This window comes from Triticum urartu, chromosome 3A (assembly GCF_056163025.1).
Source record: "Triticum urartu cultivar PI428250 chromosome 3A, HENAU_Tu73, whole genome shotgun sequence".
NCBI lineage: Eukaryota > Viridiplantae > Streptophyta > Magnoliopsida > Poales > Poaceae > Triticum > Triticum urartu.
In genome coordinates, this window is record NC_141875.1 from 112363339 (window position 1) to 112379928 (window position 16590).

The 16590-nt window shown below is 51.3% G+C and overlaps 2 protein-coding genes across 2 annotated transcripts; both read left to right on the plus strand.

The window, feature by feature from the left end:
• The first annotated feature begins 2632 nt into the window (after positions 1 to 2632).
• LOC125548094 (protein RALF-like 33) lies at positions 2633 to 3441 on the plus strand. The gene has a single exon (XM_048711776.2). The coding sequence runs from the start codon at positions 2710 to 2712 to the stop codon at positions 3091 to 3093; it is 384 nt and encodes a 127-aa protein (XP_048567733.1). The 5' UTR covers positions 2633 to 2709; the 3' UTR covers positions 3094 to 3441.
• A 2351-nt stretch (positions 3442 to 5792) lies between these two features.
• LOC125546714 (ethylene-responsive transcription factor ERF018-like) lies at positions 5793 to 6572 on the plus strand. Its single transcript, XM_048710871.2, has one exon. The coding sequence runs from the start codon at positions 5869 to 5871 to the stop codon at positions 6538 to 6540; it is 672 nt and encodes a 223-aa protein (XP_048566828.1). The 5' UTR covers positions 5793 to 5868; the 3' UTR covers positions 6541 to 6572.
• Positions 6573 to 16590: the final 10018 nt, after the last annotated feature.

Here is a 16590-nt window from a genome sequence, read left to right on the forward strand (position 1 = left end):
GCTGGGAGAGGTCAACAGATCAACTTGTGTGTCTTGGGGTGCCCCCTGCCCCCGTATATAAAGGAGCAAGGGAGGAGGAGGCCGGCCCTAGGAGGGGCGCGCCAAGGGAGTAGGATTCCCACTCCTAGTAGGAGTAGGTTTCCTCCTTTCCTAGTCCAACTAGGAGAAGGGGGGAAAGGAGGAGAGTGGAGAAGGAAGGGAGAGGGGGCCGCGCCCCAAACCCCTTGTCCAATTCGGACTGGGCTTGGGAGGGGCGCGCGCCACCTCCTGGCTGCTGCCTCTCCTTCCCACTAAGGCCCATTAAGGCCCAATACTACTTCCCTGTATTCTCGTAACTCCCCGGTACTCCGAAAAATACCCGAATCACTCGGAACCTTTCCGATGTCCGAATATAGTCGTCCAATATATCGATCTTTACGCCTCGACCATTTCGAGACTTGTCATGTCCCCGATCTCATCCGGGACTCCGAACTACCTTCGTTGCATCAAATCACATAACTCATAATACAAATCGTCACTGAAACTTTAAGCGTGCGGACCCTAAGGGTTCGAGAACTATGTAGACATGACCGAGACATGTCTCCGGTCAATAACCAATAGCGGAACCTGGATGCTCATATTGGTTCCTACATATTCTACGAAGATCTTTTATCGGTCAAACTGCATAACAACATATGTTGTTCCCTTTGTCATCGGTATGTTACTTGCCCGAGATTCGATCGTCGGTATCTCAATACCTAGTTCAATCTCGTTACCGGCAAGTCTCTTTACTCATTCCGTAACACATCATCCCGCAAGTAACTCATTAGTTGCAATGCTTGCAAGGCTTATAGTAATGTGCATTACCGAGTGGACCCAGAGATACCTCTCCGACAATCGGAGTGACAAATCCTAATCTCGAAATACGCCAACCCAACAAGTACCTTCGGAGACACCTGTAGAGCACCTTTATAATCACCCAGTTACGTTGTGACGTTTGGTAGCACACAAAGTGTTCCTTCGGTAAACGGGAGTTGCATAATCTCATAGTCATAGGAACATGTATAAGTCATGAAGAAAGCAATAGCAACAAACTAAACGATCAAGTGCTATGCTAACGGAATGGGTCAAGTCAATCACATCATTTTCGAATGATGTGACCCCGTTAATCAAATGACAACTTATGTCTATGGCTTGGAAACTTAACCATCTTTGATTCAACGAGCTAGTCAAGTAGAGGCATACTAGTGACACTCTGTTTGTCTATGTATTCACACATGTATTATGTTTCCGGTTAATATAATTCTAGCATGAATAATAAACATTTATCATGAAATAAGGAAATAAATAATAACTTTATTATTGCCTCTAGGGAATATTTCCTTCAGGTGGTATATGTAAAAATACCCTGACCTCTCGCATTCACTCGACACGTGGAAACTGAAGTTGTTGATGCGCAGAAGCCAATGAGTACAACATTAAATGGAAAGCCGAACACACTACTCAGAAGTCATCGATGGAGGAACCCGTCTTGCAATGCCGAAGATAACCTATCTGCCGAACACCTCGTCATTGAAGACTGGTTTGGGGGCTGCTGAGGGAGTCCTGGACTAAGGGGTCCTCGAGCGTCCGACCTGTTAGCCATGGGCCGGACTAATGGGCTGTGAAGATACGAAGACCGTCGACTGCACCCGTGTCCGGACGGAACTCTCCTTGGCAACCGGATATGTAGATTCCCTTCTTTGTAACCGACCTTGTGTAACCCTAAATTCTTCCGGTGTCTATATAAACCGGAGGACTTAGTTTGGATAAGGGAGATTCATTATCATAGCCATACAAGTTAGACCTTTAGGGTTTAGCCATTACGATCTCGAGGTAAATCAACTCTTGTAATACTCATATTCATCAATATCAATCAAGCAGGATGTAGGGTATTACCTCCATAGAGAGGGTCCGAACCTGAATAAACATCGTGCCCCTTGTCTCATGTTACCATCGATCTTAGACGCACAGTTCGGGACCCCTACCCGAGATTCGCCGGTTTTGACACCAACAGTGGGCGATATAAACTCAGAAAATCGTGGAAGATACGACACTGTCATCAAGGAGATTCAGTAGAGGGTTCATCATGTTAGATGTAGTTTTACTTTTGAAAGTCATGACTCGAATGTAGAGGCTCATAGTTAGCAAAATTTGCTCTTTCGTTAAGCCCGGAACGCTATGTGTGGCTGGGCCATCCCCATGATCCGAGATGTATTTCATAAACTGTGGCTTTTGATCTTTATTAAAGCTCGGATTGCCCCTAGAAAAACTTAATTCGCCAGAGTTGCCTAAAAAAAACTTAATTCGACAGAGTTATCTTAGAAAAAAAAACTTAATTCGTCGGAGGAGCAAAGAAACGTGGAATGAGCCCATGCGTGTACGTGCCAGTTGATCTTCTTCAAAGCTAAAATTAGGCCAGCGCAAGAAACCAGTTGCACCGTCAGTTGATCCCTCGCAGGTGCCGGGGCAAGAGGCCGCAACGCGCGGTGGCACCGGCCAATCCGACGTGCGGCCGCCCTGCTTCCTCTCCCGTCCAGCTCCTCCCATTCCAAATCCCCTTTCCCCCGCGTCTCCTCTCCACCTCTCCCTCCTCCCATCCCCTTCAAAGAGAGATGAAGGCATGGAGGGATCCACCCTAGCCGCAGACCGACAGACCCCAAGCAACCCGCAACCAGACTGAAGACCGACATGGCCCGGATCGGCGTCGCCCTGCTCGCGCTCCTGGTGGCCGCCGCGGCGGTGGCGTGCCTGCCGGCCCCGGCCTCCGCGGGCGAGCAGGACTCCATGCTGCTGACGCGCGCGGCGACCTGCGACGGCGCCGTCGGGGAGTGCGGCGTGGACGAGGACGAGGAGATGGGCACGGGCGCCTACGGCACCGGCGAGGCCCTGCGCCGGTCGCTGGCGCGCAAGCCGACGGCCAGGTACATCAGCTACGCGGCGCTGCGCGCCGACCAGGTCCCCTGCAACAAGCGCGACAAGTCCTACTACACCAACTGCGGCTCGATGCAGCAGGCCAACCCCTACACGCGCGGCTGCTCCGCCATCACGCGCTGCGCGCGCAACATGAACTGATTCGTCCTCCGTATGCCCGCCTCTGCTGCCCCGTCGATCTCGCGCGCGTACGGAGCGGAGAGGAGGTGTCACCGTGTGAGCGCCTAATTAAGCACTGTGTGCGTTTGTGCTGCTTCAACATTGATCCAACAAAATTAACGACTGTTATTGTATTTGTTTGTGAGTAGATTTTGTGTATCCAACGTGTTCCTGCTACTGCCATGTGTACGCCAATTTATTCGTTTTGAAAAATGTTTGTGTATTTGAAGAAGAACAGGTTTTTTATTTTATTTTCCGCCTCTATTTTGATATGCTTGTAATTTTCATGAACGGGGTTGTCATGTTGAAAGACAAGTTAGAATTTGTGGATGTATTCTACTTACTCGATTTAATTATTAAAATTCAGTATACAACGACATAACATGGTTACAGTTTTCTTATAGATATAGTAATAGTTTAATGTACACAACTATTTGGAAAGCCCATTCCCATCATGGTCACGGCCCAACACACTTGCCAGGGGCAGTGTGCATTCTCCCGTTTCCTTGGTCATAAGAAGTGACACGGACATAGATGATATCATCACGACCTCTTAATTTAGGTGGGTTTTTACACAAGGGTACTTGTGTTTCGGGCAAGCCCAACTACAAACAAAAGAAAATGTCTGTTTTCTACCCAAACCAAATAAAATCGGCTGTATCCACTCAGATGGAAGAATCCGAAGTTGGTCCCATAACCAACAAAGGCTACATAGGACGCATCCACGTATTAAGAAAAGAATGTTACTAATAAAGAAGAAACTAATAAGATAAGTGCGGAAAAAGATAAATGAAACCATAACTAATAATGGAATATTCGATTTGATAACCCATGCTTGGGTTGTGTGGGAGACCACACGGTCAGATTGTTGTTGGTGAGGTTCTTGCCTTTCAGAAAAAGTGTGAAGAAAAACCTGCATTTGGCCTGCACCTTAGCCTTCCAGATCTTCTTGCAATTTGCATGAGATGTTAATCTGAGGAACTGGCAGTAAGAGGAACTTCCAGTGTATGTGCCGGAGGCGCATCAGTTCCAGGAGATTGCATCTATCATCCCAGGATCGAGAACAATATGCCGCAGCCTAGTCCATAGCCTGGTGCATTGCCTGAGCTCAGGTTCAGATGAAATGTGGTGCAAGCCTGAAAGCCAGCGTTGATCATCGAGGCACGAGCTACAAATAAGCTTTTCTTGTACCAGAGGCAGAAAAGATCTGGGCCAGATGGTAAGGAGCCTCCCCGCCAGGCCAGCGATCCTGCCAGAACCTGACACGAGATCCGCAGCCCCAGGTGATGTTGGTGGAGGCGACGAACATGTCGATGTCATCCCAATCGCATGGAATCGGCGATCCAACCCAAGGGCCGTCTTGAGCGTGCCATTCCATCCATTTCCATTTGAGAGGCAGATCCCGGCCGAAGCGCTTGAGGTCGATGATGCCAAGGCCACCGAGGCATTTAGGCTGGCAGAGGATTGACTAGTTTACCACTACGATTCCTTTGTCACCATCTGGCCTGGAACACCAGAGGAAGTTTCGTCTCAGCTTGTCGATCTGCTTTATAGCCAAGATACCGAGCTTGAAAAATGGTGATTAGATACACGAGAATGGTTAAAAGCATCGAGTTAATCAGTCGCAATCGGGCATCCCCAGACATAAGCTTGCCGGGCCATCTCTGAATCTTTCATGCCAACTTGTCGAGATAGGTTGGATATCATTTCTAGTAATGTTTTTATGGTGTAGAGGTAGGCCAAGGTATATGCATGGAAACTGAAGAATAGGCACTGAAAATTGTTGTAGTAGAGTCGAAAGGTCTAAGTTGTTGCAACGAATGGGGTAGATACCGTTCTTGCTAATGTTGCAGGCGAGGCCAGAAGCGGAACTGAAGTAGGTAAGGATCTTTTGGTAAGCATAATATAAGGAAACTGGGGGTAGATGAAAAGCGCAACATCATTAGCATAGAGACTCACCCGCAGTTAAGACAACGATAAATGGATGGGAGTGAGAGCATGAATGGACACTGCTTTGGCAAGGATTTGCAATGGTGAATAGCATTGGTGAGAGCGGACTGCCCTAGCGCATGCCACGACAGTGAGTACAGGGTTGCCCAAGCTCTCCATTTGCCAATACCCGGAAAGAGGTGGAAGACCATAGCAGCGAGAGCAGGTGTGCCAAGACCCATCCGGGGTAGGAGCTCGAGTAAGAAGGACCAGGACACATTTTTGAACACACCAGCGATATCTAGCTTGATCAGTAAGGCCGGATCCTTGAGCTTGTGTAGATTACGGATTGCATTCTTGACAAATACTCCCTCCGTCCTATAATATAAGACGTTTTTTGCAAGATAATATTATGAGACGGATGGGATAGAAAATTGTTATGAATGCTTAGAAAAGAACGGTGCAACAGAACGTCTAGTACACGTTACACAGTCCTACTAGTTATATGCTGCCTATTACATTTCGAAGGATCGTCGAGGCTTCACTTCCCCTTATAGCGACAAAAGAGCAAATCGCACGATTCCATGTAGAATATTCATTTTCACAACGTGCTCGACAAAACTGTGGCTCCTGCCTCTCCCCTCCGCTGCCATGGTGGTTGAGAACTGATAATGTCACCAAACCACACGTCTTCTGTGTAGTATAAATCTCTTTCTGGATCGCCGGTTAAATCCATCAGTCGTTGACCACGATCTCCCACAATCTAAATGACCACTCTCTAGTTTAGCTAAAGCGAAGTGTGCTCATCCGAACGTGCTACCTATAGCCATGGATGGAGCCAGTAGTGCAAGCGGCGGCGAAGGCTCGGCAGAGCCACATCCGTCACCGCCACCGCCAGAACGGCGGTACAAGGGCGTCCGGCTGCGGAAATGGGGCCGGTGGGTGTCGGAGATCCGCATGCCCAACAGCCGTGAGAGGATATGGCTCGGCTCCTACCCGTCCGCCGAGAAGGCGGCGCGTGCGTTCGACGCGGCAGCCGTCTGCCTCCGCGGCTCCCGCGCCGGGTCTCTCAACTTCCCGGAGTTCCCGCCCGACGTCCAGCACGTCCCTGGCATGGTGCCTACGCCCGAGTGTATCCAGGCCGCCGCCACGAGGCACGCGAACCGCGCATATCCGATTCCGGCGGGCCGGACAATGACGGTCACCACTGCTTTGCCGTCGCAGGACGTGACGAGCACGAGCAATGGCATAGCTGTAGAGTCATCGCCCTCCGCTGGCAGTGCCGCTGCCTACGACGATGTGCTTGATTGGTCGTTTATGGATGCCTTACCGTCGGTGCCAGCGTCGTCGGCGCCGGGGACTAATGTTCCCGCTATGGATGATGTCATGTTCGGTTTCTCGCCGATGCCGCCTCCGACGCCGCCAGAAGAGGCGGGCGAGGATATGATCGACGATGATGGTGATGACCATGCATTTGTATCTGACCTCTGGAGGTTCTGACAGGGAATGTATTTTTCTGGCGGAATATTAACAGGGAATGTATTTTTTGGACAGAATATTAACGGCTTATGTATTGACATGACAGATTACTCTCAAAATCCTTCCAACCACATGACACATGTGGTAAACAATCCAAACAACTCAAAAAAAAAAAAAATCCTCCCTCCCGGTCGCTCCCGTGAGCGGCCCGGGGGGCAACCCTAGCCGCCACCCAAACTCTCTCCCCTCCCCGTCCCTCCTCCCCCGCCGGCCGGGCAAAGCCCGGCCGGCGTTGGCGGAGGCGGGGCTCTCCTCTCCCCTGTGCTCCTCCATGGTAGGCCGGCACGGGACGGCTGGATCGGGCGCAGCCGCCGGCCTTGCGTGGGGGCGGCGGCGCGGCGGCGGGCTCGTCTTTCGGTGGTGCGCCGACGGCCTGGGCGGTGGCTTGCGGCGTGGCGGCTGCGGGCTCTCGGGATCTCGCGATGGCCGGCCCTTCAGGTGGTGCACGTGGGTGGGCTCCGGTCAGATCCGGCCGGATCTGCCTCCGGCACCTCTTCTGGCAGCGGGGGCTGGGTGCAGCAGGGCCACGGGCGGCTGGCACCGTCGTGCATAGGGGTGGCGGTGGTGTTGGCGTGGCGGTTGGTGGTGGTGGCGCGTGCGGGCTCCGAGGTACAGTTGGGCGTCCTTCTTGGCTGTGGTCGGCGCGCGTGGCGCGGGCAGGCTGTCCCTGGACCCCTCCCTGGCGGTGGCTCTTCTTCCTCCTTTGTCGGACGAGCGGGCGTCGGTGGCCTCGCGTTGGGTTGTGCCACTAGCAGGGCCGGGGCGAAGCAGGTGCTTCGGAGAGGGGGGGGGAGAGAGACCGTGGGTGCCGGGAGTGGCCGAGTGGCGCACCTCCCCTTCCCCTTTCCCTGGCCTGAGGCTTCATGGTTGTTGTCCCATGCGATGTCCGAGGCGGGACGGTCGTTGCCGGTTGCGGCGATGGTGGGAGTTGGCTCCGTCCAAAGCCGTCTCCTTTGAGGGTGCCGGGACGGTCTGGATGCTGGGCGGTGGCCCTGGCGGCAGGAGATGCGTGGATCTTGGGCAGATTGCGCAGCTCGGGTGCGGGCGAGCAGACATGGCTGCGCGAGCGGCATGGATGTGGGTGGTTGGCGGAGCAGGGGATATGCCGAAGGGTTGGTGCACCGGGGTACATCACTTGCCCAGTCCTCGTACTGGCCGACGGTGGCGGCGTCCGCGGACGTCGTTTCCTTCCTGCAGGCTCCGTCGCGGTGCCCCATTTTCCTTCGGGTGACTCCGGGTGAAAGCCTGATCTGCGTGATCGAACGGTGGCGGCTATGGTCGTGCCCTTGTTGGAGGCACCGTTTTGGAGTCCTTGCTCCATCGTCGGTCGTCTCACCTCTTCTCGCTGGTTGCTCATGGTGATCTCGGTCGACTCAAGGCGATGCCTCTTTGCTCATCTTTAGTGTGCTTTGTAGTTTGTTGGAGTGGTGTGTCGGTGCCTGGCACCCTTCTATCTCTCCCTGGGTGTGTGTTCTTGCCTTGGGTGCATGGTGTGTGTAGTGGTGGTGTGTGTTTGTATCGGCTCTCGGTTGTAATCGGTGATGGATGCTTTATAATATAAAGCGTGGAAATCTTTTTTCTTAATATAAATATAGCAATCACCCGATACAACTGTGAGTCCAATGCTAGGGCAAACAACACAAGCATGCCCAAATGAAACAAAAAAAAGGAAGGAACAAACTAATGTCAACAACGTCGGATCGACGAAAACGATGATGACCCGCAACCGCTATGCCCACCAGAGAATTTCCACCACACTGCTAGCACTTCGAACCTCCGCATAGCAAGCAACACCTTCGGGAAGGAACGCGACGAATACAATGCTGCTGCCTGGACTGGTCCTAGGGTTTCCCCCGTACCCGGAGGGGCATGGGGAAGGGGAATACCCGGCGCCCTTCAAGAAGAAACGGTGGCGCCCATGGGTGTCACCGCGCCGGTACCGGGCAAGCCGACAGGGATTTCTCCCGTCTGCCAAACACCCATAACCCCGGACGATCTGTCACGCTCCACCAAACTTACCGCCCACCAACACGGGTCACCACGATCTTGCAATTATCACCGCCGCCTCAACATACAGATGAAATATGCAATTATATTATTTATTAGATCACTAAGTATTTTATTCTCTTATCTCGCAAAAAAAGTATTTTATTTTCTTGTATTGTTTCGTCAGGACGATGCAACGAAATACAAAGAGCTTCCCCGGCCATTGCAGTCATGCCCTAGACCCAAAAAACCAAACGAAGAGACATTCACAACGTCCAGCCATACACTAGCTTCATACAAAATAGAAAAGTAACAAAATTAAAGTACTCCACCCGTCCCATAATATAAGACGTTATTACATGGAAAATATCCTTTGGTTCCAGGATGTATATACACCCTATATAAGAATTTCTTTTTACAAAAAAGTCAAAAAGTTTTGATTTTTTAGAACAAACTTGAGTTTATTATGCACTAGTATACAAATTTTCGCGAACAAAAACCCCGCTTTGATTTCTGGGCAAAGAAAATATATTTGCTATTATAGGTTACTATTCACACAATTTTGACTAATTTTTTTTAAAGAAGTCAACATGGTTTTTCCTTTTTCTGGAATTTTTCTTGCAAGTACAATGGAAGGTCAACTTTGTTTCAAAAATATTTTCAGATCTTTTGACTTTTTATTTAGTTACCATTATTTTCATATAGGATGTATATACATCCATAGACCAAAAATTTTCCTCCGATTATTACATCATACAATATACTCACATAATATAAGACGGAGGGAGTAACTAGCAAGCAGAAAGGGCGCAGGAGCCTTCTCAGGTTGCACATGGACGGTTCAAAACCCCATTGGTGCATCAAAGCCAGTTTTGGGGAAGACTAGTACTCCCTCCGTTCCATAGTGTAAGATGTTTTTTGACACTATCGAATCACTTCAACCTCTAGAGCGTGTAATGCTCCCTCCAGTTCAAAGAGGTGTGCATCTTAGGTTTTTTGACGTTTTGCAACGCGTATTAGGAAATCGAGGTACAATCGGCCAATGCATGCAAGAGCATTTATAATAAACAACTCCATGAACCAATGCATGAAGTCTAAACACCTCTTCTAACTCCATATGTGAATTATTGCTAAGCTGCCTTTCATTTTGAAATCGAGGATGCACTACTTACTACCAAGACATTGTTGCTAAGATGCCTTTCTTTTTGAAATGGAGGATGTACTATTTAACTCGAAGTGCAGGGACTCGTCAGGTTGCATGCAAGTCCTTCAATATAATCCTCTTGAAGAAATTAAATGAAGTATAGAACCAATCCAACATGATGCTTTGCTTGGTTAAAACAAATAGCTCTGGTTTGCATGTGGTTATGTTCGAATTCTTATTTGAGACTCGCTTCTGTCACCACACCATGCCAGGAGACGAAGGCATGTCCCTTTAGCTTATTTATACTAAAACCATGTACATAGCACATGCATGGTGTGTAAGCCGTGCTCTCTGCGGTTTCAAATTGTTTAAGTACATCCCGTGGCTACAGCGTTCCCTGAATATATATGCGAGTAATACTGCACAATAATGTACAAATGCATTTGCATCGACTATATTGAATCGAGATGTTGATCGAGAATCTGAGGATGGTGCCAAACGATTGGCAAATGTAACCAAGGGATTTGTCAAACCATGGATGGTGCCATGGTGGTGACATAATCTATAACCAAGGATGCATATTTTTTCTCCATATTTATTAAGCTTGTCGCCCTCTTACCTTTGGCGTTAACTTTACATTGATGGTATTGTGTACAGTTTTGGGGTGCACATGCCGGAAAGGTTTTTCTTAATTATTTGCAACAAGCATTGCATTTTCATCGCAAGAAGAAGATAATCGATGCAGACTATCTGCCTTGAGATCGTGTCCTCTCGCTTACATCGTAAGTTCAAAAGTCCTTTGTTACGTTCTTCCCACAGCGTCCACCAGAACAGGGCCACGAAGAGAGCGGGAGACTTAATTTAAAAACTGGCTAGCATAGAAACTCAACTGCTCCAGCTAGATTTATTCAGGATTTAATACAAAGGCACCGGCCTACACTAGTGGATCTGACAGAATAAACTAGACAGGTACTAGTGCAGATCACACCAGCTAGGCAGCTAATTTTCTATGCCCTAGATCAATCCCTACGAGCAAGGACTATAACCCTATATTGCATGCATCTGGAAACGATGTTCAGCATTCCAAATAGATGTTCTGAAACACGTGCCAGATCAAAAATGGAAAACTGTTATGGATTGGAAACTGAACTGGGTCGACCCTTCGATCCGAAGGCGACATGGGTGTCCCATAACCATAAGCTGGACATGTGGGATCACCGACGATAGAAAATAAAGTGAATTCCGGTTTTGACCCTTATTATGAAATCTTTAACACTAATTATCTCATATAGTGAGATTTCATTCGTTTTATCTCATTTAGCAAAAGTGTTGTCATAATTTACCATGTTTAAAATTTTGTGAGCGTTTTGACCGGGGGGTCCCAATTGTTAGGTCCAACTCGCATGCCACAATGGTGGGTATTTTTGCTGATTTTTTTTTATATGCCGAACCCACATTGCCTAGCTTCTCCAGACCGGTCAGGCTCAATATGATGGCACTAGAGCAGCTCGTTAGCGCCCGATGGACAAATCGCCCATGTCTGGTCACACCACACCGGCCTCCATTATTCATGGTATGCACCGCTCACATTAAATAGCACGCACGATCCTGCCGTTTGGCTCAAAACCACTGCCTCCTTCGTTAGGAGGTGGTAGGACGATGTAGGCGAGGAGCAGTGGGCAAGACTTTGAGGCATGGCCGCTGGCGATCATCAGAGTGAGTCACAAACAGTATGGCAATCCCCTTGCATGGCCGGCCTATCATCACCCGCCGCCGCCGATGTCCGACATCCCTAACCCTAGGTGTGAGCGAGCCGTAGCCGAGTTTGGTAGGAAGCCTGGCTGGCGATACAATCGATTGGGGGCGTGCAACACAAGCGACTGGAGGCACACATGGCGCGGCCGACTCGGGACACGCGCGAGCGACCTCCATCGAGTCGGGACGGATGGCATAAGTTACGAGGACCTACTGAGAAAAATAGTCAGGAAAAACCACCGAGGTGGCAGGCCAGCTGGACCTGACAATTGGCACCGATCGGTCAGAACGATCACGAAATTTTAAACAGGGTAAATTGTGATAACACTTTTGCAAAATGGGATAAAACGAATGAAATCCCGCTAAATCAGGTAACAGATGTCAAAAATGTCAAAGTAGGGGGTAAAAAACAGAATTCACTCTAGAAAATATGTTGATGTGGAATTGTTGAAATTGACCTTGATGACATGATGAATCACTGAGGAGTATAACATTGTGAACAAGGTCTGAGACTATAAGAGCAACTTCAATGGGGCGACCCATTTCGTCCGCCCGCGTCCGTTTGGGTCGGCGCGGACAAAAGTGGCGGCCCAACGCGCCGACCCAAACGGACGCACGTTCGTTTTTCGTCCGCGGGCAACCCATTCCAGGCCCATTTTTTAGCCTGATTTGCGTCGGCGCGGACACGCGACGGACGCGCGCTTGCTCGCCTACTCCTGTCCCCGGGCCCGCTCGTTTGTGGCACATTGGCCATCCCTCCCCCCAACCAACAAGCAACCCTCGCCTCCGGCTCCTCCGTCACCGACGCCGCCACCCATTTTGCCGGCGACTCTTCCAGCTGCCGCCGCCTCCACATCCGCCCAGTAACGCCGTCCCTGCCCCCAGTCGCCCGCCGCCGCCGTTTGGACGCCGGGGAGCAAGCTGGTTCCCCGCCGCTGTTTCCCCCACGCCCAGCCGCCCCGCGACCAAAAAGACGCCTCGCCGCCCCAGCCACAGACGACCGACACGCTCGTCGGACGCCATCACCCTCGTCGGACGCCGGCCGGGCAGCTAGCTGGTCTGTGGGCGCCACGTCTCCCCTCGTCGGCCGTCTCCTTCTTCGACGCCCGCAAGCTGTTCGACAGTTTGCCAAGGTACGAAAATGGACTCCGTCGACGAGTTCTTTTTCCACAATGTTCTTTGCGACTCCGACGATTCGTCCGACGACGAGGAGGAGATATTGTCTGCTGTGTTGGTCCATCACCACCTCAACAACCAGCGGCCGTTGTTCCGTGGCTCCATTCCGGGCCACCTTCCGGCGTTGAATCGTAACCGGGAGAGCGGGCATTTCCTTCTCTGGAAGGACTACTTTGATACAACAAACTCGTTGTTCAAACATCACAAATTTCGCCACCGGTTCCGTATGAGTAGGCATGTTTTTAACCGTATTAGAGAGGAAGTGGTCGGATATGATGACTACTTCGAGTGCAAAGAGGATGCCGTCGGCAAGATTGGTTTCTCCTCTTATCAGAAATGCACTGCCGCCATCCGAATGCTTGCATACGGAGTGCCCGGTGATCTCATTGACGAGTACGTCCGTATGAGCGAGTCTACATGCCTAGAGTCCCTGTATAAGTTTTGCAAGGCTGTGATTGCTGTGTTTGGCCCTGAGTACTTGAGAGAGCCGACAGCTGAAGATACAACCCGTTTGTTGGCGATGAACACTAGCAGGGGCTTCCCGGGGATGCTTGGCAGCATAGACTGCATGCACTGGGAGTGGAAGAACTGCCCTTCTGCTTGGCAAGGGCAGTATAAGGGACATGTCAGGGCTTGCACTGTCATACTAGAGGCCGTGGCGTCTCAAGATCTCTGGATCTGGCACTCTTTCTTTGGCATGGCTGGATCACACAATGATATCAATGTGCTTCAGCGCTCGCCGGTGTTTGCTAGGCTTGCCGAAGGCAACAGCCCACCGGTGAACTTTACTGTCAACGGCCACACCTACGACAAAGGGTATTATCTGGGTGACGGTATCTATCCTCAGTGGACCACTATTGTCAAGACAATACCCAACCCTGTCGGAGAGAAAAGGAAAAGATTTGCCAAAGAGCAAGAGAGTGCTAGAAAAGATGTCGAGCGTGCCTTTGGTGTTTTACAATCTCGATGGGGCATCATTCGGTATCCTGCTAATACGTGGAGCACGCAAAAACTATGGGAGGTGATGATTGCTTGTGTGATCATGCACAACATGATCGTAGAAGACGAGCGTCCGGAACGTCTATACGATCAAGGCTTTCAGTTTCAGGGTGAGAATGTTGTGCCTGAGCATGGAGTAGCGGCAACATTTGAGCAGTTCACTCAGTTTCATAAAGACATGCGTGATTGGGAAACTCACGTGCAACTGCAAAATGATTTAGTTGAGTATATGTGGACTCATGTTGGCAACCAATAGATATATCTTTTTTATTCATTTTGTAAAACTATGTGAAATATTTTTATTTTTATTTGGCATGTAAACTATACTATTTATTTGAGCGGACTATTTTGTTTGTTAAATTTTCATTTCACCATATATGAGAATGCAATGCAAAATTGGGCGGCCAGCCGGCCACGCATGCACATATAGGTTGACGCGTTGGGCGCGCTGCCGATCCATATGAAAAACAGGACGGACGCCGGGTGGGTCGGCCCGTTGGAGTTGCTCTGCTCGACCCTGTAGTTTGTTTATGCTTTGGGAGCTAGCTTCCGATAGGAACAAGCTGAAGTTGCAGCCAAACTTCGAAAAAGGACTGACTGCCGATCCACATCCCAAAATAGTTTCAGCCCATTTTACGTGCCAAAGCACGCAGGGGCAGCTCTTCGCTCGCAAAGCTGATCAGGCTCTTTTGTCTCTTTGACACGCTGAAGCAAGATGATCTTGCCCGACTCCCGAATACTTGTGACCTTATGACCCGGCTATATGGTGGGCACGCTGTCGAGCCATCCACGACGAGGAATTCTGGAGTTCGCTAAGCACGTTCAGTTTTGTGAACAAGTTCCTTGACGATCTTCAGTTTGCGGCACCAGGTGACAATGCTGGTATTTTCTTGGAGGGGCAACTGCTATTTGCCGTGACAATGCTGGTATTTTCTTGGATGCTTTGATGATTGTTCTTAATAGCCTGACTTACCCAGCTAGCCTGGAGGCTCATGCTTGCAGCGAAGCACTTTCCTTGACTCTTGATCTCCACCTGTAAAATATTATTGAAAAAGGCTTTCGCCCCGCTTTAAATATAAAGCTAAGATCAACCACAGTCCAAGTACAAACGCACCCACGACAAACACACGCACACACACACAAGAAGAGGTACATAAGCGTTGAGTGCAGCAACACCACCCCTAACACTACAGGAGTAATCGGGGACCTTCACCGTGAACACGCCACCGCGAAAAGATGAAGCCGCATATGACGAATCGTGAGCTCAAAGGCGACGCCTCCAAGAAGGTTACGACGCCAACGCGCCGCCACCGCCCGACCCGAGGGTCAGAATTTCCCCTGGAGCGACACGATGACCGGTGAGAGCCGCGACGACGCCTTCAAGAAGGTAACGTGCTACGCCGCCGCCGGTCCGTCTGAAGATAGAACAGGTTTTCACCCTAGCAAACACTCACTGGCACCGAACGCCACACCCTGCCACCATGCCGCCCACACGGCCATGGTCACCGGGCAGCACCAAGCCACGGGATCTGCCCATGAGCACCGCGCTACCACCACCAGGGCCGCCGCCCCGACATCCAAGACCTTGACACTACCTCACCCGAGACCCGTCGCTACCCCAACCAAAGAGACGAGTGGAAAGGCCGCTCCTTTTCACACCCCTGGGCGGCCCCTCGCGCCGAGACCCAAAGGGCCGGCCAAAAAAGGCCTCCATCACCCGTCCTGCTGCACCGGGCGCAAGACGGGCTCGGTCCTGCTGCCGGGCGCGAGACGGGCTCGGTCCTGCTGCCTGGCGCGAGACGGGCACGGTCCTGCTGTCGGGCGCGAAACGAGTTCGGTCTCGCAGCCACGGGCACGAGACGAGCAATGGACCGCAACTGGGAGCGAACCAGCCCTACGACGAGGGTAGAGCCCAGACGACGAGGGGAGGAATCGAAGGTCGAGACAGGCCGCTCACTGATGGCTGACGCCGGAGGGGACCGGCCGCCGCCATGAAACAAACCAGACCACCATCATGAGCTACCACCACGTCGTGGCAGCCCACATCCATGTCGAGTCCCCGAGGAGAAGCCCCGAGCCACCTTGCAGCAGTTGTGGCATGCTGCCGAAGACGCAGCCCGCCTCCCGGCCATGGACGCCCGGCGCCCCTCCACCCCGAAAGGCGCAGCCTGACCGCCGGCCACCCCGCCACCACCTTAGCCAGGTCGCCGCCGCCGCCACCACCCGAATCTGGGTAGGAGCACCCAGATCCGCCGCCAACAAGGCCCCGCCCCCGGAGCCCCAAGATCCGCCGCATGGAAGGGGAGGGGGCAGGACCACCGGGACGCCACACGCCGGGGGGAGGAGGCAGAGCCCATGGACGGGCCGACGACCGTCGCTACCGACGCAGAAGGCCGCACCCCGCGACGCACACCCCCAGCGCGCGGGAAGAAGACGCCCCGTCGCCGCTTACGCCACGCGGCCTTTGGCCGGCGACGCCACCGGTGTCGGCGAGGGAAGGAAGGCCGGTGTGACGCTCCCGATTTAACCGTACACTAATCATACACGCAAACATGTACGATCGAGATCAGAGACTCACGGGAAGATATCACAACACAACTCTACAAATAAAAATAAGTCATACAAGTATCATATTACAAGCCAGGGGCCTCGAGGGCTCGAATACAAGAGCTCGATCATAGACGAGTCAGCAGAAGCAACAATATCTGAGTACAGACATAAGTTAAACAAGTTTGCCTTAAGAAGGCTAGCACAAACTGGGATACAGATCGAAAGAGGCACAGGCCTCCTGCCTGGGATCCTCCTAAACTACTCCTGGTCGTCGTCAGCGGGCTGCACGTAGTAGTAGGCACCTCCCGAGTAGTAGTAGTAGTCATCGACAGTGGCGTCTGGCTCCTGGGCTCCAAGGTTTGGTCGCAGCAATCGAGTATAGAAAAGGAGAAAAGAGGGAG